The following is a 25,042-nucleotide window of genomic DNA, read 5'->3' on the forward strand; positions in this document are numbered from 1 at the left end:
AACAGCTTCTACAGCTGAACTGTAAACTAGTTACCAACTGTATGGCCTGGGAAAGAAGGCAACAAGGCACTTGTTCCCAGTTTGGGCCTGAGGCATGATGGTCTATTTAAGAATCCACCGTCTTATCACCACGTGATGATAGACCGAAAAATTTCCCCAAGACTTCACTTTTGTCCGCTCGTTGCTGGTGCATTTCTCCCCATTCGGTGATATCCCATTGGGTGGCCGTGGAAAAGGGCTGCTGACTATATTGCCCTTGCTGCCAACTACTCTCTTGGCTCTTTTTTTTTCTTGCATACCCTTAACCTGCGACAACCATCCACCATGGCACCCGCGGCCACCGACACCCAATGGTCGGTTGATTACGACACCTTGAGACGTGAAAACCTCTTCAAGAACCCACCAACAGATCAAACTGCCTACCCATCACTGGCCGAGTCAATCCGGCCCCATGTCGACTCGTTCAATGCTTTGTTCGAAGACAGCAAAATCCTCGAGGCCGGACTGAAAGACATCGGTATTAAATCTTTTCTGGATGGAGATGACGAAACCCCAGAACAAAAAAGGGCCCGCCAGGCCGAAGGGCTGCGGCCGTCGAAGCGCAACCGGTTGAATGTGCGGGTGAGAGAAATCTTCCTCGACAAACCCACGCTCCCCGCCACCAACAAATTCACCACCAAAAACCGCAATATCTACCCCTCCGAATGTCGAGAGCGCCATGCGACCTACCGTGGCAAGCTGCGTGCGCGACTCGAGTACCAGATCAACAATGGAGACTGGATGGAGTCGGTGCGCGAGCTGGGCCAAGTCCCGATCATGCTGCGGACCAACCGCTGCTATCTCGAGAACGCAACCCCCGAGGAGCTGGTTCGGCGCAAGGAGGAGTCGGAGGAATTGGGCGGCTACTTTATTGTCAACGGTAACGAGAAGCTCATTCGGATGCTGATCGTCGGCAAGAGGAATTTCCCCATGTCTATCATTCGTGGTTCCTTCGTGAAGCGCGGCCAGACCTACACGAAATTTGGTGTCCAAATACGATCCGTGCGCCCGGATCAGACATCGCAGACCAACGTGCTGCACTACCTCTCGGATGGCAATGTGACGTTCCGTTTCTCGTGGCGCAAAAATGAATTCCTCATCCCCGTGGCCATGATCCTCAAGGCCCTGGTGGAGACCAACGACCGCGAAATCTTCGAGGGCATTGTGGGCGGTGCTTCGTCCAAGGGCATGCAGAACACCTTCATCACAGACCGTGTTGAGCTTCTGTTGCGAACTTACCGCGCTTACCAGAAACACAGCCGCTTCGACTGCCGGTCGCATCTTGGAAAGTCTTTCCGGCCGGTCCTCGGCGTTCCCGCCGACATGCCCGACGAGGAGGTGGGCACTGAGTTCCTCCGCAAGATCGTCCTGCCGCATCTCGGCAACTACAACGTCACCGAGACGCAGGATTACGACAAGTTCAAAATGATTCTCTTCATGATCCGGAAGCTGTATGCTCTGGTTGCCGGAGACTGTGCCCCGGATAACCCTGACGCGGTCTCGAACCAAGAGATCTTGCTCGGTGGTTTCCTGTATGGAATGATCCTGAAGGAGCGTATCGAGGAATGGCTGCGGTCATTTGGGCCCATCACCCGAGACTATTGCATCCGGAACCGTGCCAAATTCACGGATGAATCGTTCGAGCGGGACTTCTTGTCCAGGATTGTGAAACGATCTAACGAGAACATTGGCCACGCGCTCGAGTATTTCTTGTCGACAGGAAACCTCGTCAGTCCCACGGGTCTGGATCTGCAGCAGACATCCGGTTACACCGTCATCGCCGAGAAGATCAACTTCTACCGGTTTATCAGTCATTTCCGTATGATTCACCGTGGTAGCTTCTTTGCCCAATTGAAGACCACCACCGTCCGCAAACTGCTTCCCGAGAGTTGGGGTTTCCTCTGCCCGGTCCACACGCCTGATGGATCGCCCTGCGGTCTGCTTAACCACTTGGCACACAAGTGTCTGATCTCCACGAGCGATCTGGATGTGTCCCACCTGCCGCGGACGCTGGTCCAGCTTGGCGTTCGGTCAGAGTCTTCCGTGGCAGTGGAGGACAGTGTGGTTGTTCAGCTGGACGGCCGAATCATCGGTTTCTGCTCGCCGAAGCAAGCCCACCGCATCGCAGACACCCTCCGGCATTGGAAGGTGGATGGCACCAACAACATCCCCAGCCAATTGGAGATTGGATATGTTCCCAACTCGAGCGGTGGGCAGTACCCTGGTATCTACATGTTCTCGCAGGCAGCGAGAATGTACCGACCCGTGAAGTACCTGGCACTCGACAAGGTGGATTACGTGGGCCCGTTCGAGCAGCCCTTCATGGAGATTGCCTGCTTGCAGTCGGACTTGGTCCCTGGGATGTCGACACACATCGAGTTCACGCCCACCAACATCCTCTCCATCGTGGCCAACATGACCCCCTTCTCCGACTACAACCAGTCGCCGCGTAACATGTACCAGTGCCAGATGAGCAAACAGACCATGGGTACGCCCGGCACCTCGATTGCCTACCGCACCGACAACAAGCTGTATCGCCTACAGACCGGTCAGACGCCCATTGTCCGGCCACCGTTGTACAACGCCTATGGTCTGGACAACTTCCCGAACGGAATGAACGCAGTGGTGGCCATTATCTCCTACACAGGTTACGACATGGACGACGCCATGATCATCAACAAGTCGGCGCACGAGCGCGGGTTTGGCCACGGAACGATCTACAAGACCAAGGTGCACAGCTTGGCCGAGAAGGATTCGCGCCGAGGCAAATCCAAGCGCGAAATTACCAAGCTGTTCGGGTTCGCGCCCGGCGACTCGATCAAGGCCGATGTGCGCAACGTACTCGACGAAGACGGCCTGCCGCACATTGGCAGCAAGGTGAAGGAGGGCGATAAGATTGCTGCGTGGTACAATGTGCGCTACGACGCGGCCTCGGACTCCTACGTGAACGTCGACGACATCACCCACTTCGTCAAGTACAAGGATGCCGAGGCTGGCTACATCGACAGCATCCGTCTCATGGGCGCTGAGACCGGCAACGAGCCCCTCCAGGCCATCAGCGTCAAGTACCGCATCCCGCGTAAGCCGATTATTGGTGACAAGTTCTCGTCGCGACACGGACAGAAGGGTGTGTGTTCGCAGCTGTGGCCAGCAGTTGACATGCCCTTCTCTGAGAGCGGCATCCAGCCCGACCTGATCATCAACCCTCACGCTTTCCCGTCTCGTAAGTTTCTTTTTTTCTCTTCTGTATCTCTGTCATTCACTTACAACCCCCTCTAGGTATGACTATCGCCCAAATGATCGAGTCCATGGCCGGCAAAGCCGGAGCCCTGCACGGACATCCGCAAGACTCAACGCCCTTCCAGTTCTCTGAGGAAGACACAGCAGCGGACTACTTCGGGCACCAGCTCCGCAAAGCCGGCTACAACTACCACGGCAACGAGCCCCTGTACAGCGGAATCACTGGCCGCGAGTTCGCCGCCGACATCTACATGGGCCTGGTATACTACCAGCGCCTGCGTCACATGGTGAACGACAAGTTCCAAGTGCGAACAACGGGTCCCGTGAACGCACTGACCGGCCAGCCCGTCAAGGGCCGTGCCAAGGGTGGAGGTATCCGTGTCGGTGAAATGGAGCGCGACTCGCTGATCGCCCACGGCGCCGCCTTCCTCCTGCAGGACCGGCTGATGAACTGTTCCGACGCCCAGCACGCCTGGATCTGTCGCTCCTGCGGCTCGTTCCTGTCTACCCAGGTTGCCGTGTCCGGCTCGGGCTCGTCTCGCTCCCGTGCGGCTGTTAACCCCGGTGCCGCGGCTGCTGCTGCCAAGGCTGCGCCGAACCAGCAGCGTCCTGGTGCGTCGTCGTCGTCTTCGGCTGTTGGTGCGCTCGGTGGTGTCGCGGGTATTGTCCGTTGTCGGCGCTGTGCTCGTCCTGCTGGCTTCAATGACTCCCGTGCCGAAGTCTGGGAAGATGGCGATGGGCTGCGCTATGTCGGTGGTGATAATGTCACTGTCGTTGCTGTGCCGGGTGTGCTCCGGTACCTGGATGTCGAGTTGGCGGCGATGGGCATTCGCATGAAGTTCTGGATCGATAACTGAGAGTCTTTTTTATTCCTTTTATACCTGGAGTCATTTGTTTTTCTTGTGGTATATATATTCGAAGTTTTCGAACAAAAAATCGTTTTTCCTTTTTCACTCATGTCATGGAGCGTCTGGTGATTGGTTTTTGCCTTTGCTTTTCTTGTTGTCTTATGTTGCCTTATATTCTGCATGTATCTATAGTTCTTGACACTCAATCACTTCTGATCTATGGATGTACTGTAGGGAAGACACTTCCATTGTCGGAGAAGATGGATCCGCCCGGCTAGTAGTAGGGGTCGTTGGTGGAGTATCAGTTGGGGAATGTCCGACTTATTGAAATGGTCAATTGACCTAGAGAGCTGTAGGAGAGCACCCCAGGCCAGGTAGAGCTCGATTTAGCCCCAAGAGCTGCCGCTCACAGAGTGAACGAGGTTTTTACCATCGATCTGCGTACTTGATGGTAAATGTTCATAAATAGGTTCGCTGAGTATTGTCAGAAGAATCTTGGAGCAGAAGACCAACATCATACCCCTAGAGATTTGACCAAATTCTACTTCCACACTACAGACCTCAATCAACAACGCCAGTAAGATCATATTACACGCACTAGTCCTAGCCTACAACCTCACAACTCCGAGGTCACATTGGAGAACTCGCCGTGGTCAAGCTTCGTCTTCCAGAAGATCGGGTTCATATCATCAAAGCCGTGGTGGACCCAGCCCTCCTCCTTGACATGGTAGAGGTTGATGAATCCACCAGAGTAGGCGTCACGGTGCATGGCCGCCAGAATGGCGCGGCGGCCCAGATCCAGCGCCTCGCGCTCCGTCAGGTCGTAGCGGTACTCGGCGTCCAGCACACCGTAGGCGAACGTCTGACCGGATCCCACACAGAACAGGTTGCCCGGGAGGCGAGTGCCGTCTGAGTCGATGTAGTACAGCGCGGGGCCTTCTTGCGGCGTCATCTGAAATACAACCATTGTCAGTTTCCGATGACTGGTGATTATGAAGTCAATCACTGTAGGTAACAACATACCCCGGCTAACATCGTTCCCATGCTCAGTCCGTATCCCTTGTACGCGTAGGTCAGGTTGGCGAGAATCTTTGAAGCCGCTGCCACCGTAATGCGGCGCTTGTGTCGGATTTCTAGCAGACATCACCCGTCAGCATCTTTCCCCCAATTCCAGATTAAGGATTGACCGAAACTTGAAATAACTTACCATGAAGAGTGCACTGCTGACTCAAATACCGCAGCCAGTATTGGCAATCCTAATGTCACAACATCCCGTCAGCAACCATGATGGTAAGCATGAACTAATTCCCACGCGGTTCAACTCACCGCCGCACCACCGGCCATCGTCCCCAGCAAACCCGGCGTAGGCTCATTTGTCGGCTTATCCTCACCCCGACTCAACCGCGACACTGGGATGACCTTCTTGACTGTCTGACTGGCAATCCAATTTCCGGCCGTTGCGCGCGAGTCGGTGCAGACGATCTACATCCGAGGATTCCATTAGCACATCATGTCGATAAAAGAGAAATCTCCAAACCATAGAAAAAAAAGACAGAAGCGTACAATTCCTCCCTGGAAGCGGAAAGACAGGGTTGTTGTTCCGTGGGCGAGCTTGATGGGGCAGCTGGGGTTGGAGTGGTCATCGGTCATAGCACGGAGGAAGGCAGAGGACTAATCAAAAAATTGCATGGGATTAATTAGCATTTGATTTCACATGGTCCAAAGAGGTATAATCTCAGCAGTTGCGCTGCTCTTGGGCATCGTCGTGACAGATGGAGGTGGCTCGGGATTGACGTCCCAAGTCAGAGAGGTCATCACGAGACCAAACTGTCTGTACCACAGCAGCTGCTGCCATCATTTTTAGCAGAAGAACTCACGTTGTCGACGGGAGGGAGGTTGAACTTGAGCGAGAGCGGAGGGGTGCTCTCGCTGAGGTCCTGCTGCTCTTGCTCCGAATAGAACTCATTCTGGTGGGATGGGCGCGAGTACTGGGCGACGAGCTTATCCATGGTGTGCTGAGGCAAAGAACAGACAGACCGGAGAAAAAGAGACGGGGAAATCGAGGATGGGGAGATGGGAAGAGCAGGCGATGGGCGACGCAGCTCCGAGGAGCTTGGCCTTCCGCGTCACTTGGGCGCCTGTGGTCACGTGAACCTTGGTCCTCTACTAAGCCTGAACACTTCTTCGGGGGGTTTTGCAATTGACAACGCACATGAATTAACTACGTACACCCTTGGCCATATTCCCAGACTCCCAGTATCCTTCCTGGTTTCATCCAACGCTCCCCCCACCCCAATGAAAACAGTCCATCGAGAAGTGCCCAATCGGGAGCTGAAAGAAGTACACGGCGATAATATCATACTAAACACACTCCAAATAATAATCACTCTAGGGAGCTAATACGCGATCGGCTCAGCCTCAGTCTGGGACTGGGACTGAGGCTCCTCCAACTGCTTTTTGGCCGACGGGCCTCCGTTGGTCATAGGTTGGCTGACTCCAGCACCGGTCGCGGAACCCAAGCCGGTAGTCAGGCCGTCCGAGTCGTGCTCAACTCCATTGACTCGAGACTCCTGGCCGGCTGAGGTTGGGATGGGCTCGACGCTGGGCGCCCACCCGCGGAGGTCATTCTCGGCATCCTCGAGGACCTGGCGTGCCTCGGTTTCGTGATCATACGCCGGGCGCGCATCGCCTGGCACCACGGGGCTGTCATCGATGAAGGTGAGCAGGCGACGGGCGTGGCGCGCGATGATAGTCTGCTTCTCTGAGCGCTCGACCACGGCTGCCAGGTGGATGTCAAAGGCCTCCTTGAGCTTTTGTCGCGTCTGAAGGGATGTCGTTAGCACTAACTAGTCAAGGAGAGAAGACAAGAAGGGCAGGAAAATAGAAAGGCTCAAACGTACGATATTCGACAACTGCGCTTCAGCAACCAAATTCTGCGCCTCCGCCCGGACCAGCTCATGCTCGAGCGTCTCCAACCGCGCACTGGTCGGATCCTTGTACTTGAGCTTAGAGATCTCATCGGTGACCTTCTGGCGCTGCTCGCGCGACGGCTGCACAGAGCTCTCCATATTACGGATCTGCTTCAGCACGCCGCGGTAGTCCTCGAGGTTCTGCGCAAAGACGTCCTCCAGCTCGCCCATCTCTGCCAGCATGACGCCCAGCTTGTCGGAGATATCGGAGACGGTGTCGTCGTCGGTCGACTCGCCCCAGTCGGAGAGCTGGGCGGCGATCGAGGAGCGCTCGCGGCCGGCGGCCTCGTAGGCGCCGATGGCCGAGTTCTCGCTCTTGATCATCTTACCCATCTTGCGGCTGAGCTCCGGCTGCTGCATCCCGCGGAAGGTCGAGATGCTGAACCGGTGCCGGTTCGCCGGGGGGTCTCTGCGCGAGCGGATGGAGAGGGAGCGGTTCCTACCGATTAAGTTAGTTCACTGCTGCTTCAAGGGTATGGTTCTCACTCGCTCTGTATATACATTCTAGTAGATCTGTATGTGGGGATACAGATCCAGTAGAGTATATCTAGAGCAACCGCTGTACGTACATTCTGTGCGATATCTGCAAGACTCCAGGACAGAGATTCTGGGATGTAAATTGCAGCGGAGTTCGTCCGGGGGAGAATGGAGCATATGAGCACAGGCGCGCCTTCCGATGACGATAGCGCAACTTTATTCTCGTTCGTTCAACCTACGTACTCAACCGAGGGAACTACGTAGGGCTCAGAAGGAAGTGCAATCCCGGTGGCTGCGTGATGTCATGCCGGGAACGGCGGATGCTGAGATCATCTCTGCCGATTGCAGAAATGGAATGACGCTGGTACGATGGGTGCTGGAGTATGGCTAGAAACTTAGACAGGTTTAGGTAGATATACCCCCCGGCATGGATCTCAAGAGCGGCCCCCGGGAATTTGAGATCTGGTGGAGCTTTGGCCTTATATTGATCGACGGGGATGGATCGGCTCCACTCTTGATCCTGGCCTAGTGCCCGTCGCGATGGCTTTTGCGAAATTAATTAATCTGTAAAATAATCTAGTTTGCGACTGGTGGTGAATTTCTATTTTTTTTAAGGATCTGACAACCTCCCCAGAGCGAAGATTCTGCTGTATGGCAACATGGTCGACCCAAACCCCAAGTGTGATACTTGGAAGGCCTCATTTTCTCCTATCGTACACAATCTACCAGGGCTTTAATAGAACGATAGCTGGCGAGAAGAATGCAAAAATGCAATTTATACTATCTCTATACTCCAAAAAGCCGTCACCAGTATGGAATCAGCTGAAGGTGATCAATTTCAGTAACCAAATTCCACAGCATCCTTACGCCAGCCTGTCGCTTCTAGTTGGCATCTTCGACCAGAAACTTTCTTACTCTGTAAACGAATTCAATACCAACCGCGCCTCGTACTGCTTCATAGAAAGGGCCGCTATTCCGAGGCATGAAAACTGCAAGAACGCCTGCCACAAGAGTTACAGCTAGGGTTGATTCGTTAGTATCTGTGTCAAATTGGTTCTTGTAGCTCGGTGCTATATAGGGGGCTAGGTCTTACAGAATGAAGTTCCGCTCACAGGTCTATCACACCCCGCACATCTAATACTGGCACCAGGGTGGCTTTTTTGGCTGCCTCGAATCGCTTACCCAGTGCTTTCGATGCCATACATGTACTGTGGGCTGTGGGCTGTTCGGCATTCTGACCCAGTTCATTGTGGCGCTCTGTTTCGAGAGGCTCCTCGACGCGGAAACCGAGGAACTCCTGGCTTGGGTCAGCGTTTGTTAGGATTCCCTTGTGGTAGGGTCGCGAATGGGAGGAAGGCAAACCTTGTCGAATCCTGGGAGAAGGCCCTGGAAGAACGTAGAAAAAGAGAAGTGGAATTATTCTCCCCAAGACAGAGGGACAACATATAAAACAACCGAAACTCACATCCTCAATGTAGTAAATGTAGACCCCTTGTCCCGCTTTCTTGTCATATACATAGCTCTCATAGCAATTCCAGTCTCTGTATGGAGGAGTACTACAGACTCGTAGTTCCGGAACGGCTCTAGTCTGAGCAACGTACACTGGATCTCGTTTGGCAAGGGTGTGGGATGTGAGAGGTTATGCAACGAATCGTCAACATTGTCATCGAACTTGGTTGGTCCCGCAAACTTGATATCCTCATTTCTCTGTAGTTCATTTAGCAGAACATCCGTGAGGTCGACAATCCACCCCTGAATCTCGTCGTTGGTCGTCACGGGGGAAACCTGCGAGGTTGCGGTGGCTGTTTCCAGGAAGGTCTCGAGTTGGTGGAGCTGAGAAGCATTTTGTCCATCTCGAGGAACAACCAGGCATTCAGTCTTTGTTTCTATCTACTCTCTGATGGGCGATGTCAATTCTGTCTGGAGATGAGGTGGGAGAGCATAGAGGGTGATTGCCAGATAGAGGATCCCAAGAGATAGAACGGTGATGAAGAAAACCAGACGCATATTCGGCTTCTTCTGCCTCTTTTGATCCTCTTAATTTGGTTTCTTTAAAAGGTCAGCCATATTTCAGGAGCGAAAGGGGCGAGTGGTTTCCTTCTTGTCGAGTGGATGTGTGTACAAGGCAGGAGGATTCGAGGGATTATGCTCGCGATTCATGTCGAATTTGCCTGTTCCCGCGAAGGGAACTTTTGATCGCCATTGAATTATCGCTCCCTCACCCCCTTAAAACCCATCAATATTAAAAGAGTCTACTAGGGGATTTTAGCGCTGAAATATGAGATCCTCTCAGCAAGGATGGTGCAGCCGTCTTTTGAACATTGACCAAGGCGCACCAGCACGCAAGCCCCCTGGAACATAGCCATCATACAAAGCGTTTTTAGGGCTTGTTTCTATCTTGCTTCTATCTTTCTGCTTCAAAATCAGCTATTGCATTGCTCAATCCGTTGCCCCCTGGTATCAAAAGGATGGTGGCATGTATGCGCCTTGCGATGATCTTTGAACGTGCTGGGGCGCGTAGACTTGGACATGACTCGCTCCAGGATGGCCTTCATGTTTAGGTGGAATTGGGGCATTCACGGCTCACATTCTCCCTATTTATAAATGCCTGGGTGATTGGATACGGGCATGGATATCTACCTGGTATGTCTGTATGTTGGGAGGCTTGCCCTAACTGGCATGATTATCATGTCTCGGTGCCACATTTGTCTGAGCATTGTACCGAAGAAAGATAGTCAAAATAAGGGAATACACCAAGAGAGATAGACCGTCATGGCCCTCAAGCAAAGCCGTAATTAGAAAAAGAAAAAGTCTCTGTTCTTATTGTACACCAGGACATGGGACAAGCTACCGCGCGTAAGATCCAGACCCCCCGTGAACTGCACCGATATAGCAAAGAATAAGAATTGGAATAAACCCTCAAACACCCAGAACACACTGTATGGCCCACAGTGTTTTGAAACCCCAGCCCATCAAAGACATCCCGATGCTAATCCATTCTAGGACATTTCATCCGCGTCAGGATGGTGCGAGTGCTCGTTATCCGAGGCATGGAAAGCATCCCCAAACGCCGAGTTCTCCAGGTCCGGGAGATCAAGCCCGTCGTTTTGCTCGCTGTACGCGGCCAGCGCATCGCCAGCGCTGTCGATATTGGTAAAGTCGAAGCCGGCACTGTCGAGGCCGGCTTGGTCCTTGTTCTCGTTGACCATCACCCAGTCAGCCGCTTCGCCGGGGGCACCGCCGGGTAGTTGGCCACCCAGGTCCATATCGACATCGCCGGGGATGCCCGTGCCAGGGATTTGTTGTGCGTGGGCAGAGAGGCTCGGAACGCCACCGGAGCCATCCGGAGCCGGGCTACCGAACTGATTGAGTAGGTGGGAGTCGGCCTGGTCCAGGGCCATGTCATTCGTGAAAGAGTCGGGCTCGTCTTTGTGTTCGGGCTCGATATTTTCCAGTAGTCCACCCTTCTCGACACACGAGACCTTCGGCTCAGTGATGATCTGTTTCTTCCAGGCGGTCTCCACTTCTCGCACCACGTCATCCACCTTGTAGTGAGCCTTTTCTTCCACGTAGCTCGGCTGTGGGGTTTCCTCCTCAGTCGGAATGATGATACGGCCCTCCAGTCGCCAAACCTCTGCACCCGTCTCTGCGGGTTCAGCGGCTGAGTCCCGCAGACGAAGTTCCGAATCCTTGAGAAGATTACTGCGGTTGAAGTGCTCCATACGGCGAGCATGTTGTTGCTTCAACTTCTCGATCTCTGCCGTCATGTTGGCCACCTTCTTGGCCACACGATCCGCAAACTCTTCTGCTTTGGCTGGCTCCATCTTGGTGGCCTGCGGGGCGTCACCCGCCTCCTGACCCTCCCCACTCGTTGACGTCCCCACAGGCGCATCGAAGAAGCCGGCGGTCAATGCCTCCAGCTCGCCCTTTCGGCCCAGGCCCAACGATACTGGTGTAATTTGTGTGATAGCGTACGGAGAGTCAAAGATCTCCTCCATCCACTCGTGGTGCTGCTGATATCGCATCTTGCTGATATCGCGGGGCGTCCAGTGATCCATCATGTCGCCGCTCGACACATCCTCATCCTCCACAGCAAAATCAGCCGTGGCAGCTCCCATGGCCACTGACGGGGCGCGATGACCCTGCGGCCCTTTGGCTGGGGGCACCCCAGCGGCCACCGCGGCCGGATGTCCCGGGGGCGGGAAGAATCCCGGACGGCCCGGCGCCGCATTTTGGTATGCGCCGGGGGGCTGAACGAATCCCTGGGGGGCCATCTGTGGTGGGAAATTGATTGTTGGCCAGTTGTTTCGGTCATGGAGCAAAAAGTCCTTGCGGGCGAGCTGGCCCTGGCTCTGGAGGAAGCGTCGCTGGGCCATCATCCCTTGTACCTGCTGCGAGACTGGAATCCGGTTTGCGGGAACATGGTCTGGTGGCGGAGCCCGCGAATAGTGGACAATCCACAATGACGGGTCTGGTTGCGGAGCGTTCGGGATCTTGGAGGAGACAATGCGATAGCGCTTGCGGGAGTGGGTTGCCATGCTCTCATTCGGAGGGTGGTATCCGCTGCGGTGAAGAAACATTTCCACGGTCTATACCATCGGACATTAGCACCCAATATAACTCACAATGGGTTCAATTGAACATTGGGCATTCGGGGAGCGTACATAGCCACGCGATTCAAAGGTAAAGGCCTGCTCGACATCGGCCCAGACATAGCCATCACTGGCAAAATTGTTGCCCAGATGAGCGAGCGGTTGCCATGTGAGCATCAACGTGCCATCTGCTGGGCCATCTAAGAAGGTCCAATGCATTGGTTGCGATTGGCAGACGCGGGGCGCGCTGGTCAGGTACTCCACGGCGGTCTCCGTCGGCATCATATGCATGTTGGGGTAGCGGTTCCGCGAGATGAGATGCATATGGGGCAGCTAAATTCATGGCGACATAGTTAGTGGGAGGCTTGCTAGATGGGACCGATGGGATCAAGGTGGTCCTTACCAGCTGCCCGGGGATGCGAGTCGCCGGGTCATCCATCTTGGGCTAGCCCAGTTCCGAAGAACAACAAACAAATTAAAAGTGGTCTGTAAAAAAAAATGTATTTCAATCAATTGCGACACATTCGATGGAGAGCGGGGGCGCAACCGGGGAGAGCTGAGCTCCTGGCAACGCGACGCGGGAGATTTTTGATGCGGTGCGGCAGGGGACAGCGACCAACAGTACAAGACACCTAAGGCAGAAAACCAGTCAATACTTCGTACTAATATATTTTAAGGTAGTTATGGATGTCTATAAAAAATATTATATGTATATTGAATATTGAATAGAATTCATTGTAATCAGAATCAGAAGCATAGAGTGAATACTCTGGATAATCCAATTTGCTATCGCAAATTTGTCAGAAAATACCGCAGTCTCAAATTCCCCGATAACTACTTGCATGCATCAGGATCGACTCTGCTTCTCGCAGCCCCGAAAGGCCCGAGACTCCGATGCTCTCTCACTCGGTCTGTGGCCAACAGGAAACAAGGCTGACGTGTCCGTTACAACCGGCCTGCCGCTTGCCCCCAGAACCCCATACACCCCATACGTGAACCACGGGCTGGACGTGGATGTGGGATGAATTCTCTCCAGAATTTGGGGGCCACATCCTCGATTCCCTCTTTCTGCTTACGACCACCTGGCCAGCCACCAGCCATCAATATCTCGGGGATTACACATGTCCGACATCCAGAGGGGGTCACTCGTGATGCAAGATGGAGATAAGCACTGAACCCCGACCTCTCACGTTCGAAATGAGGTCGGTGGGGAGCAGGTCAGCACAATCGGGATTGTGCATTTCGCTCTTCCCAAGCTTTTGGGGCTCCACCCAAGCTTTTCCCTCGGCCTCCGCAAGTTCGATGGCCTCCACTCTCCTTGCTGTGGAAGAGGGACGCCAATCACTGCCGCTTGAATGGACAATCCTCACCATTGCGACTATCGGTCCACATTCTCATCCCCCGCACGTATAAGGATGGGGGTTTTTACCGAGCCCCCCGAGTCTTTTCTGTCTCCCCATCTGTTTTCCCCTCCCTTTCTTCCCTTCTTAACCCTTTCTTCCTCGTCTGTCGCTTCGGGATTACTCACGGATTGTCGCCATGGGGTTCTTCGGCAAGAGTACTGCACCCGAAGATGCTATTCAACGAGCGCCGGAGTCCGAGGATGTCGAAAAGACCGCGCCCGCTCACCAGGAGAGCGAGCCGGCTCAACCCCCCGCAGAAACCTCCATCATTTCCCCGGAGTTAGAACGCCGAGTGTTGCGCAAGTTGGACCTGCGAGTTCCGACTCTGATGGGCTTTTTCTGTGCGGTTCCTCCCATGGTCTTGTCACACGCATGTGTCTAATCCTACGTGAATAACAGATCTGCTTGCCTTCCTTGATCGCAGTAATATCGGGTTCGTTTTCTGCAGTCGACTTAACAAGTGAGAGAAAAAGAGCAAAGAAACTGACCGACCGGTAGCAATGCCAAGATTGCAGGGATGGAGGAAGACCTCTCTCTGAACGGGCAAAAGTACTCGTGGCTGCTGACGATCTTCTATATTTCCTATACGGTGTTTGAATTCCAGGCCCTGATGTGGAAGATCGTCAAGCCTCACCAGTGGGCTGCATTTACGGTCTTCTCCTGGTGTGTCTCTGAGTGCAAAGGCTCTCAATTCCTGGAAAACTAACAGTCTGCAGGGGTCTGGTTTCAACATGTCAGGCCGCGACTTCGAATTGGCAAGGCATGATGGCCCTGCGCTTTTTGATGGGAGCATTCGAGGCTGGGTTTGGCCCCGGTGTGCCGTACTTGCTGTCGTTCTTCTACCGGCGCCATGAGCTGGGTCTCCGGTGCGGTCTGTTCCTTTCTGCGGCTCCGCTGGCGAACACTTTTGCCGGGGCTTTAGCCTACGGTATCACCTCGGGCCACGCTGCGTTGGCTAATTGGCGAGTTTTGTTCCTGGTTGAGGGTCTTCCAGTCTGCGCCGCGGCGCTGTTGGCGTGGTTCTACTTGCCAGACTCTCCGTCAGCAGCCAGGTTCCTCACAGAGGAAGAGAAAGAGGTGGCGCGCGCCCGTGGTCTGCAGCAGACAGGTGAATCGGAGCGGGAGGGCAAGATCCAATGGAAGGAGTTGGCATCGACACTGATTGACATGAAAGCATGGCTCACAGCGGTAGGTTTGGAATCACGTTAGTCGAGTGTCTGTTTGCTAACTCTTGCATAGCTGATCTACTTCAGCTGCAATGTCAGCTTCTCATCTCTGCCCGTATTTCTGCCCACCATTCTCAAGGAAATGGGCTTTACAGCCATTAATGCTCAAGGGTTGACGGCGCCGCCCTTCTTTGCCTCGTTCTTGGCGACGATCTCGACCACCTGGGTGGCAGATCGCTACCAGCAGCGTGGCCTCACGATCGCAGTCCTGTCGCTGATCGGCGGGATTGGGTATATCCTGTTGGTCTCCTGCGAATCGGTCGGTGTTCGGTATTTCGGCGTCTTCCTGGCCGCCTGTGGTATCTTCCCGTCAATCGCCAATGTCCTGCCGTGGGTGCTGAGTGAGTGACTGATCTACCCCCGAAGATATTGACGATCCCATCTTTCTAACCGAATCAAAACTCTAGACAACCAAGGATCCGACACCCGCCGTGGTGGAGGCATCATCCTCCTCAATGTCATCGGCCAATGCGGACCCTTCCTCGGCACCAACGTCTTCCCCGATGCTGATGCTCCACGCTACACCCGGGGCATGTCAATCTGCGCTGCGTTCATGTTCTTCTCTACGTTGCTGGCCTTGGGGCTTCGCTGCCTTTTGGTCTGGGAGAACCGACAGCTTGACAAGAAGTACGGGCCAAGGATTGAGGCTGACCTAGCCAAGTCTGACGATACACCTGTGGCTCAGGAGAACTACGGTGCCACCTTCCGGAACGTCCTGTAGTGTAGCAGACCCAATGCCTGGGAGGTATCTGTTGGAATTTCTCTTTGGTAATGGATTCTGAATCTTGTGCATGTATCCTAGCCTGCTATAACGAATGGTATGATATCAAGATGTCCACGATGTGGGTGCAAGAATTCTTTGCTGTGTTACTGTGGTTTGGCGCGTCCTTCCGTATGGTGTGGATCAGAGTAGCGAAGGATCTCGGGATACTCTGCTCCGACACGAAAACACGGCTGTTTCTGCCGTTGAGAGTCTGCCAGCGGTGATTCTGTAATTCCAAGATGTTCGACTAATTGTCTTGTTGGGTATATATGAATCGAGCACTCGATCCATCTTCGCGGGAGGGGTTGTCGATTGCATCACAGGGCCACAAAACACACCAGAAAACCAGTCAGCATCCACACAAACCGCAGAACGTCATCATGGCGGAGACCTGCGTTCCTTCGCTCACCGGGCGCCGGAGAGAGTCGGAGAGAATGACAGAATGTGGGATGGTGGGGTTTTGCCCGCTTATAAGGTTGAGCCCCTCCTCGCTTTTTCTTCTTCTTTTCTTCCACCTCACACCAGCAATTCGCTTGTCTGATATCCAGTAACTATCATCTTTCCTTTGCCAAGTCCCCACTGTGTCTCCTCGATGCTGACTCGTCGACAGATATCTAACGGCAAAGTACATACTGCCCCCCAGCAACTATGGGAGCCATGGATACGCTTTGGCTGGGCATATTATCTCTCAGGGATCAAGGTATCTCAGGTAACGTCTGGGTGTGTACCGGTGTTCGTTCTCACGTCGGGGTGTTTATCTTACCTTGCCTACCTTCTACTACCTAGTAGGTGAGATACCTACAGGTGTATGGGGTATAGAGGCAAAGGTAGACATCTCCGGCGGGGGTTCGTTCTGAGATTATACGGTCATAACTTGATATCTGGATAATACCAGCGAAAGGATCATGCCTCCCCATCCTGTCCCCTTGAAACGTAGTCGGAAAAAACTAACCAAGGCCCCAAGTCAATTACCAATCGACTTGATTCCTTGACTCTATACTCCCATCATGTCTCCCCCCGCTGCTATCTTTGAGCCTGCCACTGTCGCCCCTACTGGCATCAAGGGCAAGGTGACCGTCCCCGAGACGGTGTCCACCACCTTGACCGGCCAGGGCCAGTCCAAGCTGCTGGAGCAGTTCGGCGGCAAATGGGATGAGTTCAAGTTCGCCCCGATCCGCGAGAGCCAGGTCTCGCGCGCCATGACCCGGCGCTACTTTCAGGACCTGGACAACTACGCCGAGAGCGATGTTGTCATTGTCGGCGCCGGGTCGTGTGGTCTGAGCACCGCCTACGTGCTCGCCAAGGCGCGCCCTGACCTGAAGATTGCCATTCTGGAGGCTTCTGTGTCGCCGGGTAAGCATTACTCAGTACCACCTGGGTCTAGACCATAGAAAAAGCTAATGTGAGAAATGTATATAGGTGGCGGTGCCTGGCTGGGTGGCCAGCTCTTCTCGGCCATGGTCCTGCGCCGACCCGCCGACGCTTTCCTGACGGAGCTGGGCGTGCCCTTCGAAGAGGAGCCGTCGAACCCGAACTTCGTGGTCGTCAAGCACGCCGCGCTGTTCACGTCGACGCTGCTGTCACGGGTTCTGTCGTTCCCGAACGTCAAGCTGTTCAACGCAACCTGCGTCGAGGACCTGATCACACGCCCGGACCCCAGCACCAACGACGTGCGCCTGGCCGGTGTGGTGGTCAACTGGACGCTGGTGACGCTGCACCACGACGACCACTCGTGCATGGACCCCAACACGATCAACGCACCCATCATCGTCAGCACGACGGGCCACGACGGACCCTTCGGCGCGTTCTGCGCCAAACGGCTCGTCTCCATGAACGCCATCGAGAAGCTCGGCGGCATGCGCGGCCTCGATATGAACGCTGCCGAGGACGCTATCGTCAAGAACACCCGTGAGGTCACCAAGGGTCTCATCATTGGTGGTATGGAGCTGTCGGAGATCGACGGCTTCAACCGCATGGGCCCTACTTTCGGCGCTATGGCTATGAGTGGTGTTAAGGCCGCTGAGGAGACCCTGCGTGTCTTCGATGACCGCAAGCGCGAGTGCGCTGAGTAAACCTGCTTCGGGGACTCCCCTGGCTTGTGTTTTGCTTGTCTTTTGTCTTTCTTTGATGCGGGTGGTCTTGATGGAGGTTTAGCTAGCTCGTGTTCGAGTATTTGAAATGCACTCCACACTCATTTGGTGCCATCTACTTCTTAAATCAACATGTAGTGAGGTGAAAGGAAAGGGTTAAGTCATTATGGATTAAATTGTCCAGCTACTCATACCGGCATCGCCTAACACTATACATTTGATCAGTGCATGAGCAGCCACATACTCTCAACTAAAGCTATCATTCACTCCACCTTCTTTCTCTCCGACCCGGACACAGCGCCAGCACCAGTCCTACCAGCATCGTTCTCGGCGGCAACAACCAAGCGTCTTGCATTCCTGACCTCCCATTCAAACTCCTTTAGCGCACGCAGCTCACTCGACACAAACAAGCCACCAATCAGGCCATCCAGAATGCCCGCGCCAAAGTTTAGCGTACTGACCAGGATCAAAATAAACCCAATATAAGTGCGGCTGCCGACCCACCACACGCCAACCATGCACCCGATCGAGACCACTAGCGACACCAGAAAGTGCGCGAGGCGCCAGCGGCGTTGAGAACGTTCGCGAAGCACGTACGTATGGATCATGTCGGTGATATGGTCGTATGTTTCGGGGGAGAGGGCGGCGTTAGGAGAAACCGGGGTAGAAGTGGTTTTGTGGAGAGCTGGAGAGTGAGGCAAGGACGGAGCTGGGTCGGGAGGGTGGGATGATACGCTCGCGGGGTTGCTGCTAGAGGAGCAGGTGATGATGGCTTCGACGGAAAAGTGGTCGCTGAGGGAGCAGCGTAGGGTGGGGTGGCGTTGGGTCATGCCGACGCAGACGGACTCGACGGACCAGCGAGGCTGAGGAAAATCAGGTGCGTAGCCGCCGTCACCGATGAAGATATAATCGAGGCGTTTCCCACGAGGGTCCGAGACATTATTGTCGATAACGACGTCTTCGCCCTTCTCGAGGCTTTTGCGCAACGCTTTGGACCAGCGCCAGGTATTGAAGGCGCCGTCGCATGTGGCGCCATTCTCGGCCAGATTGAACTCGGCCGAGGGGATAGGCCGGTTGCGTGCGCGCTCAACGGCATCGATGGCGGCTCCCACGGACGAGTCGGGATGGAGCTCGCGCCAGACGTCGCGGACAGGGCTCTGGGCAGTGATGAGACGGTGTGCGAAGGACGAGGGCAGCATGTTGAAATCTCCCAGTCCAATGACCAGATGCCCTCGCTCAGCCGCGCCGCGCATCAGCTTGGAGATCTCCCATGCCTGCGCGGTGCGGTGGCAGAGGTAGGAGTCGTGGGGCTCGCGCTCGTAAGGTGCATGCAGGTGGGTGCAAAACACTTCGGCCACATCCGCCGTGCCGGGGCCAAACCGGACTCGTGCACATGCCACGCCTTTGCCCACGAACCAATCTCCCCGGAAGAATGCCGTCGGCCGTCCATTCAGCGGGTAGGCGTACATGGTGCTCTCCTCGATTGGCCACCGCGACAAAATTGCCAGTCCCGCACCGAAGATCCCTCCGAAGTAGTATTTGCCATAAGGCAGAATGTGCTGCGTCTGATTCCGAATACTTTCGTAGTCCTGCTGCGTCCAGCATTCCTGTAGTCCAACTATCTCGGGAGGTGGACTGGCAAGGGCCAGCTGCCGGCCGATCTCGGACAAGCGTTCATGGCGATAGGTTGCGAGGTACTTGAGACCCCAGCAGTTGAGAGTCAAGATGCGAATGTTCGAGGGCGGTTCGCCAGGAATTGAGGAGGCCATTGGGCCCGAGATTGATGGGCTGCAAGCAGTTGAAGGAAGAGCGCTGCAATGATGTAAACGGAACAGGCTCACCGCCCTCCGACGCGTTTCGATTTTCTCCATCGCAACGAACACTTGCGATCTTCCCGGGCAATTAACTTGCGTTCGCCCCTTCCGGCGCGTTTGCTTGTGTGTTTTTCTTCGTTTGGGCTGTTTTCGTGCTGGTAATGGGCCATGCCCACCCCAAACCCTCGCCGCCGGGACCCGCGCGCCCAGTCCCCCGTTGAATCCTCCTCCGACGAACTTGCCGCGGGCTCAGACCATGAGGAAGCAGAACGCCGCCGAGCCAGCTGGACCATGCACAAAGGATTCACTCCCCAGCGTCCCTATCAGCAAGAGCGTCAATTCACCGGGTCCGAGAGCCCTGACGAACTCGCCGTTGACGCAGACGAGTATTGGCGTGGTTCGCGCCGTCGCCGCAGCCCCTCGCCTATCAAGCGACCAGACAGCAGCCATGAAGGCCAATCCCACGACGAATCTGAAGTCCTTGCCGAGGATGGAATGACCAACGTCGACGAGACCCATGATAATGCTGCGGACGCTATGTCGGACCGCTCCCCCACGCCGGTTCCTCCCCCATCCCCTCCGCCGCCTTCCAAGCCGGACCACCTAAACTACAAGGAGAAATTTGTGCTGCGAGGCCATCTACGGGGAGTTTCTGCTGTGCAGTTCTCGCCGGATTGCTCGATGATTGCCAGTGCTGGTAGGTTATCTGATGTGTTCTTATCTCTAGTCCGAGCGTCGCTGATTCATTCCCACAGGCGCCGACGCAGCCATCAAAGTCTGGAGCACCGCGACGGGCAGGCTCATCTACACATTTGAGGGGCATTTGGCAGGAATCTCCACGCTTGCCTGGAGCCCTGACGGCCAGTGGATCGCATCCGGGTCTGATGACAAGACCATTCGATTTTGGAATGTGAACACGGTAAGGAGCCTATATGAATTTGTGCTTGATGATAAGACTAATCACCTGAGATGTATAGCTCAAGCCGCACACGAAGAACTTTGTCGGCCACCACAACTACGTCTACCAAATTGCCTTCACACCCAAGGGCAATATCCTCATCAGCGGCTCCTACGACGAGGCCGTGTTCATGTGGGATGTGCGGCGAGCGCGAGTGATGCGGTCTCTGCCAGCACATTCCGATCCGGTCGCCGGCATCGACGTGGTTCACGACGGCACGCTGATCGTGTCGTGCGCGCTGGACGGCCTCGTCCGTGTTTGGGACACTCACAGCGGGCAGTGTCTCCGGACATTGGTCCACGAAGATAACCCGCCGGCCACGTGCGTGAAATTCTCGCCGAACGGCAAATACATTCTGGCCTGGACGCTCGATGGCTGTGTACGGCTGTGGAACTATGTCGAGAGCCGTGTCATCAAGACGTTCCAGGGCCACGTGAATAAGAAGTACAGTCTGTCCGGGTGCTTTGGGTTGTATGGTCCGCCGGATGTGAAGTACACGCCGCCGCTATGCTTCGCCGTCAGCGGCAGTGAGGACGGCGCCATTCTCTTTTGGGATCTGGTCAGCAAAAACACCTTGCAGCGGCTCGAGGGCCACACCGACGTTGTCCTGGGTGTGCACACGGGCAAATTGGACGGCAAGCGTCTGGTTGTCAGCTGTGGCCTCGATAAGACCGTGCGTGTGTGGGAAGAAGCTTCCGAGGATGAGAGTCCAGTGGCACCGGGCATTGCTACCTCTGACGCCACCCCTGCTGAAGTCAATGGGCAGGAGACGCCTGCTCACGACGAAGACGGAGACGATGCCATGGCCGACGCCCCGCCCTCGGGGGATGCCACGCCTGCGGAAGATGTGACGATGACATGATTCCATCGCTGTTTTCTCTAATGATTTCTTTTGCCTGGCGGTTTATTCTAGGATGGGAATACCCTTGGTGTCTGGCGTCGTGTGGGAGAAAAACTTGATCGTGAACTTTGCATAGAAATGGTTGCATATTAGTTTTGATAAAAGCATGAGTTGAATGGAATAAGATCATGATCAGAGTAGTCAGACATGAATATCGGTCATTTCTGATGGCATAGACTAGATACAAAAAAAGAGGGATGAGATAACCTCAGACTTCAATCTTCACTCATCTATACTCCAGTCTCTGACATGACAAGCCTACCTGCCTGGCAATGAAAAGCCCAGCACTAAGCCTTCAGACCCGCCACCAACTTATCCCCAAGATCCTTAATGCTCTCCTCAAAGGCATTGCGGTCCCCAGCCTTCCAGTCCGCCTTGTCACCAGGCACAGCATCCTTCCCAGTGAAGCCCAAGAACAGCACATCGTCCTGGCCATGGCCATTATCGCCATTGATATAATCATCGGGGAAACACATCTGCGCGAGAGAAATGGACGCTTCACCAGTCGAGTCCTCGCCATTAGTATCGCCCCAAACGCCATAGATCTATACCAGAGAAGAAGTGATCAGTAAGTCTATCCATTCAAGTCCATGAAGTTTTGTATCCACGGGTTGAGTGCAGTACTTACCACCTGGTTATTACACACAACAGCCATGACACTCAGCGGCTCCATCCCATACTGCTGCGGATCAAAATTCGTGTTGCCAAACACGACATAGGGGTGAACATTCGCGTCCAGATCCTGGATGCCGTACTGGCTCAGCTGGTCCTTGAACGCCGTCTGGTCCTGGCCCGTCTGGTCCGCGCCACAGGCGCCGCCTTTGTCGTTGCGGCCGTCGCAGTCGACGTCCAGGTTGTCGTATTGGCCGCCGTTGCTGGAGCTGTGCAGGTAGATGGCGCCGTCGAGGTCGGCGCAGTAGGCGAAGCTGTGGGAGGTGCTATCGCTGCCGTCTGTGAAGCCGCCTGAGAGTTTTTTGGTGCATTTTCCGGTCTATCATATGATTAGTATATGAGTTGGGTGGGATTATTGTTTGAAAATGGGGAGGAAATAGAAACGTCAGATGGTGTTTTGTAGGGTTAGTGTACCTTGTGGTTGTCATAGATCTGCTTTAGATTGTCTGGCAGATCATATGCTGCGACAAGGCCTGCAGAGAGGAGGGTAAGAGCGACGAGAAAGTGCATGGTGAGATTTGTATGGAATTGGTTTTACCTCCCAGTGTGTATACACAGAGAGATTCTTTTGTAAATGTAGTAGTTATTCTTCAAGACTATATATCCAGCTCGCAGTACTTTTCCCCATCTGTTGAATGGATCCTATTCCAGCAGAATACCCAATAATATACGAGCAAATGGGGCGATCAGCGAGATCGCCCCTGAATGAGGAGCATTGGTGCTCCCACGCGCCTTAGGTCCATCCGTTTAGGAAGTTGGTCTTGAATCTTGTACTCTGACCCCGAGGATTTCGTGATGAGTTGTTTCTATATTGTACTGGGGCTATGGCTGTTTTTTTGAAAATAATAATAATAATAATAATAATAATATAATAGGAGAGTATGCGATTCATGAAATCAGCGTCTGTGACACTCGGGGTAATATTGATACTCAACACTTGAACCTCGACTCGTGAATCAATTCAAGGATAGCAATTTCCCAAAAATCTATGGTATTTAAATATACCCCAAATCCACAATCCCTGCAAAAGTAGACCTATTTTAGTAGAGGAGCTCGCCCATCCCATCTGCAATGCACCATTCAGCCCCTGATCAGCACGTCCTTACTCCATACGAACAGTTCTAGTCCATAGGGCACATATTGACCGTACACTATGTGTTTTGCTAGAGGTCCAATTAGATCCAATGAGTCCTGTCAGTTTGCCCTTCCCATAATTAAAATAAGGGCCCTCATATACCCATTTTGATCCGTCGCCTCCGTCCCGTCGACATAATTCGCCTCAAGGCTGCACCCCCTCCTTGTGGTCTTTCAATGCTCAGTTTAACTTGGCCTCGAAGGGGGCGGGTTAACTTGATCTGATAGCATTCTCTGCTCATCTCATGAATATTGCGGAACCCTGGAGTGAACGTGGGCGGGATTGGCAAGATCCAATATCACCATTTATCCTTAAGAGCAAGGCTGGGATTTTAGTCTTCTTCACATGATGATCAATCTCTCTGATTTTCTTTTATTCTTCAGAGAGTGTCATTTCTATTCATAGAGACTACTAGGGACCTCGGGAGTATGAGGAATTGCCTATTCAGGTAAGAGTGGAAAATACCTAAAACCTCGCAGTAGATCATCGCAACGCGCAGCCTTGTCTCCGCATGGACTTGTAGGTTTATTGCGACGTCTTTTCTTTATTCTTCCTTCTCATTGCGTGGAATTATTATCTTCTCTTGTGGGTCAGCTAATCAACACGGACCACTGCCCACTGAACCAACACCCAACCCAACACTTCATACTTAAAATTAACCTCTCTTCTTCGACGACCTTAATGAGACAGAGCTAGTCTAGTCTTACATGTCAACTTGACATTCAACATGATCTAGGCAGCTTCGCATGACAGCGCCCTATGCCAGCCTAGATATCGTGGACGAGTGGAGCCTGGCCTTGACTAAAGCAGCAACATCCAGCCCATGGAAGCCTATTTTACGGGATAACTACACGACTGGATGCAATAACTATGAAGTAATAATATAACTGACAGATCATATTGAGACATTGACTGAAATCAACTCCTAGATATGAATACCAATCCCAGCCTAAACCAATCCAAACCACATTCGCCGGGTCTTCCTCAGGAAGATCGATTCGTTCCTCGTCAATTTCTTTCTTTTTGGTTTTTGATTTCTTTTCAAACCAGCTCAGTTTACGCAGCGTAAGCATCACCGGCCTTGTTGAGGCCGCCCCCACTGAACATGTGATTCTCGGCGCACATGAAGTACGCATAGCGCGAGACAGCCTGCTGCGAGTCCAACCAGGGGAGAACATCGTTCAGGAATTGGGCGGTGACATCGGGGGAGCCCTGGCCCTGGGCGTCGGCCTGGAGCGCAAACTCGGTAATCCAGACCTCCTGCAGGCCGTGGGCAGAAGCAGTCTGGATAGCCTGATTGACAAACGATTTGAACTCGTCGGGGGTGTTGCCGTACCAGTGGACAGCCAGACCGGAGATCTTGCAGTTGCCGCAGCTGTCCATGAACGAGTTGAACCACTGCAGGCCCATGTTCGGGTCCGTAGACGAGGTGACGGCGGGACTGATGAGCTTGGCCGAGCCGGCGTAGGGGGTGATGTACTGCATGTAGTAGGAGGCGGCGTCGGAGGGGCTCATGGCCGCCTGCGAGGCCATGTCCGGCTCGTTGAAGCCCATGATGTATTTGTTGCCGCTGGAGCCATCGCCGAGCAGGCCGGAGCCTGTCAGCGCGGTTTTGATGGCGTCGGCCCAGCCGCCGATGTCCTTGAGGCCCCAGAGCATCGGCACGAACTCGACGCCCTGCGGGAGGGAGCCGGCGGCCAGCATGTTCCAGTTGTAGGCCCAGCTGACGGCTTGGCGGTCGGCCAGCGACGACACCAGGTTGGCGTCGTTGTAGGCGGCACCTCGCTTGTTGGAGCCGCGCTTCTGCAGCTGCTCCACGGGGGCGGCAAGGGCCGAGGTGGCCAGGAGACCGGTAGTAAACAGCTTGGTGAAGGAGACCATGGTGACTGTTCCTGATGACTGTTGACCCTTTGGT

At 54.1% G+C, this 25,042-nt stretch overlaps 10 protein-coding genes across 10 annotated transcripts; 4 read left to right on the forward strand and 6 right to left on the reverse strand.

The window, feature by feature from the left end:
• Positions 1 to 324: 324 nt before the first annotated feature.
• NUU61_003850 (DNA-directed RNA polymerase I core subunit RPA135) lies at positions 325 to 4,136 on the forward strand (the record flags this gene model as incomplete). The annotated part of the gene is made up of 2 exons (XM_056654432.1): positions 325 to 3,262; positions 3,319 to 4,136. The coding sequence occupies 2 exons, from the start codon at positions 325 to 327 to the stop codon at positions 4,134 to 4,136; spliced, it is 3,756 nt and encodes a 1,251-aa protein (XP_056512459.1).
• Positions 4,137 to 4,743: 607 nt separating this feature from the next.
• Positions 4,744 to 6,136, reverse strand: pre2 (proteasome core particle subunit beta 5; the record flags this gene model as incomplete). The annotated part of the gene is made up of 6 exons (XM_056654433.1): positions 4,744 to 5,079; positions 5,151 to 5,260; positions 5,335 to 5,383; positions 5,454 to 5,609; positions 5,691 to 5,798; positions 6,005 to 6,136. The coding sequence occupies 6 exons, from the start codon at positions 6,134 to 6,136 to the stop codon at positions 4,744 to 4,746; spliced, it is 891 nt and encodes a 296-aa protein (XP_056512460.1).
• Positions 6,137 to 6,523: 387 nt separating this feature from the next.
• NUU61_003852 (Eisosome component PIL1/LSP1 family protein) lies at positions 6,524 to 7,667 on the reverse strand (the record flags this gene model as incomplete). The annotated part of the gene is made up of 3 exons (XM_056654434.1): positions 6,524 to 6,949; positions 7,028 to 7,535; positions 7,654 to 7,667. The coding sequence occupies 3 exons, from the start codon at positions 7,665 to 7,667 to the stop codon at positions 6,524 to 6,526; spliced, it is 948 nt and encodes a 315-aa protein (XP_056512461.1).
• Positions 7,668 to 10,572: 2,905 nt separating this feature from the next.
• Positions 10,573 to 12,604, reverse strand: NUU61_003853 (uncharacterized protein; the record flags this gene model as incomplete). The annotated part of the gene is made up of 3 exons (XM_056654435.1): positions 10,573 to 12,162; positions 12,238 to 12,498; positions 12,569 to 12,604. The coding sequence occupies 3 exons, from the start codon at positions 12,602 to 12,604 to the stop codon at positions 10,573 to 10,575; spliced, it is 1,887 nt and encodes a 628-aa protein (XP_056512462.1).
• A 1,100-nt stretch (positions 12,605 to 13,704) lies between these two features.
• NUU61_003854 (putative MFS transporter) lies at positions 13,705 to 15,515 on the forward strand (the record flags this gene model as incomplete). Its single annotated transcript, XM_056654436.1, has 6 exons — positions 13,705 to 13,909; positions 13,968 to 14,001; positions 14,067 to 14,231; positions 14,285 to 14,756; positions 14,808 to 15,135; positions 15,202 to 15,515. The coding sequence occupies 6 exons, from the start codon at positions 13,705 to 13,707 to the stop codon at positions 15,513 to 15,515; spliced, it is 1,518 nt and encodes a 505-aa protein (XP_056512463.1).
• A 1,049-nt stretch (positions 15,516 to 16,564) lies between these two features.
• thiA (thiamine thiazole synthase) lies at positions 16,565 to 17,629 on the forward strand (the record flags this gene model as incomplete). The annotated part of the gene is made up of 2 exons (XM_056654437.1): positions 16,565 to 16,910; positions 16,977 to 17,629. 2 exons carry the CDS (start codon positions 16,565 to 16,567, stop codon positions 17,627 to 17,629), a joined length of 999 nt encoding a protein of 332 aa, XP_056512464.1.
• A 281-nt stretch (positions 17,630 to 17,910) lies between these two features.
• On the reverse strand, positions 17,911 to 19,416 carry NUU61_003856 (inositol phosphosphingolipid phospholipase; the record flags this gene model as incomplete). The annotated part of the gene is made up of 1 exon (XM_056654438.1): positions 17,911 to 19,416. One exon carries the CDS (start codon positions 19,414 to 19,416, stop codon positions 17,911 to 17,913), a length of 1,506 nt encoding a protein of 501 aa, XP_056512465.1.
• A 213-nt stretch (positions 19,417 to 19,629) lies between these two features.
• On the forward strand, positions 19,630 to 21,281 carry NUU61_003857 (WD40 repeat domain-containing protein; the record flags this gene model as incomplete). Its single annotated transcript, XM_056654439.1, has 3 exons — positions 19,630 to 20,158; positions 20,217 to 20,380; positions 20,439 to 21,281. The coding sequence occupies 3 exons, from the start codon at positions 19,630 to 19,632 to the stop codon at positions 21,279 to 21,281; spliced, it is 1,536 nt and encodes a 511-aa protein (XP_056512466.1).
• A 326-nt stretch (positions 21,282 to 21,607) lies between these two features.
• NUU61_003858 (glycoside hydrolase family 75 protein) lies at positions 21,608 to 22,502 on the reverse strand (the record flags this gene model as incomplete). Its single annotated transcript, XM_056654440.1, has 3 exons — positions 21,608 to 21,865; positions 21,949 to 22,311; positions 22,407 to 22,502. The coding sequence occupies 3 exons, from the start codon at positions 22,500 to 22,502 to the stop codon at positions 21,608 to 21,610; spliced, it is 717 nt and encodes a 238-aa protein (XP_056512467.1).
• Positions 22,503 to 24,183: 1,681 nt separating this feature from the next.
• On the reverse strand, positions 24,184 to 25,008 carry NUU61_003859 (glycoside hydrolase family 128 protein; the record flags this gene model as incomplete). The annotated part of the gene is made up of 1 exon (XM_056654441.1): positions 24,184 to 25,008. The coding sequence occupies one exon, from the start codon at positions 25,006 to 25,008 to the stop codon at positions 24,184 to 24,186; it is 825 nt and encodes a 274-aa protein (XP_056512468.1).
• Positions 25,009 to 25,042: the final 34 nt, after the last annotated feature.

Source organism: Penicillium alfredii, assembly GCF_028826965.1.
Source record: "Penicillium alfredii strain IBT 34128 chromosome Unknown utg000005l_segment0_segment0, whole genome shotgun sequence".
NCBI classification, from domain to species: Eukaryota; Fungi; Ascomycota; class Eurotiomycetes; order Eurotiales; family Aspergillaceae; genus Penicillium; species Penicillium alfredii.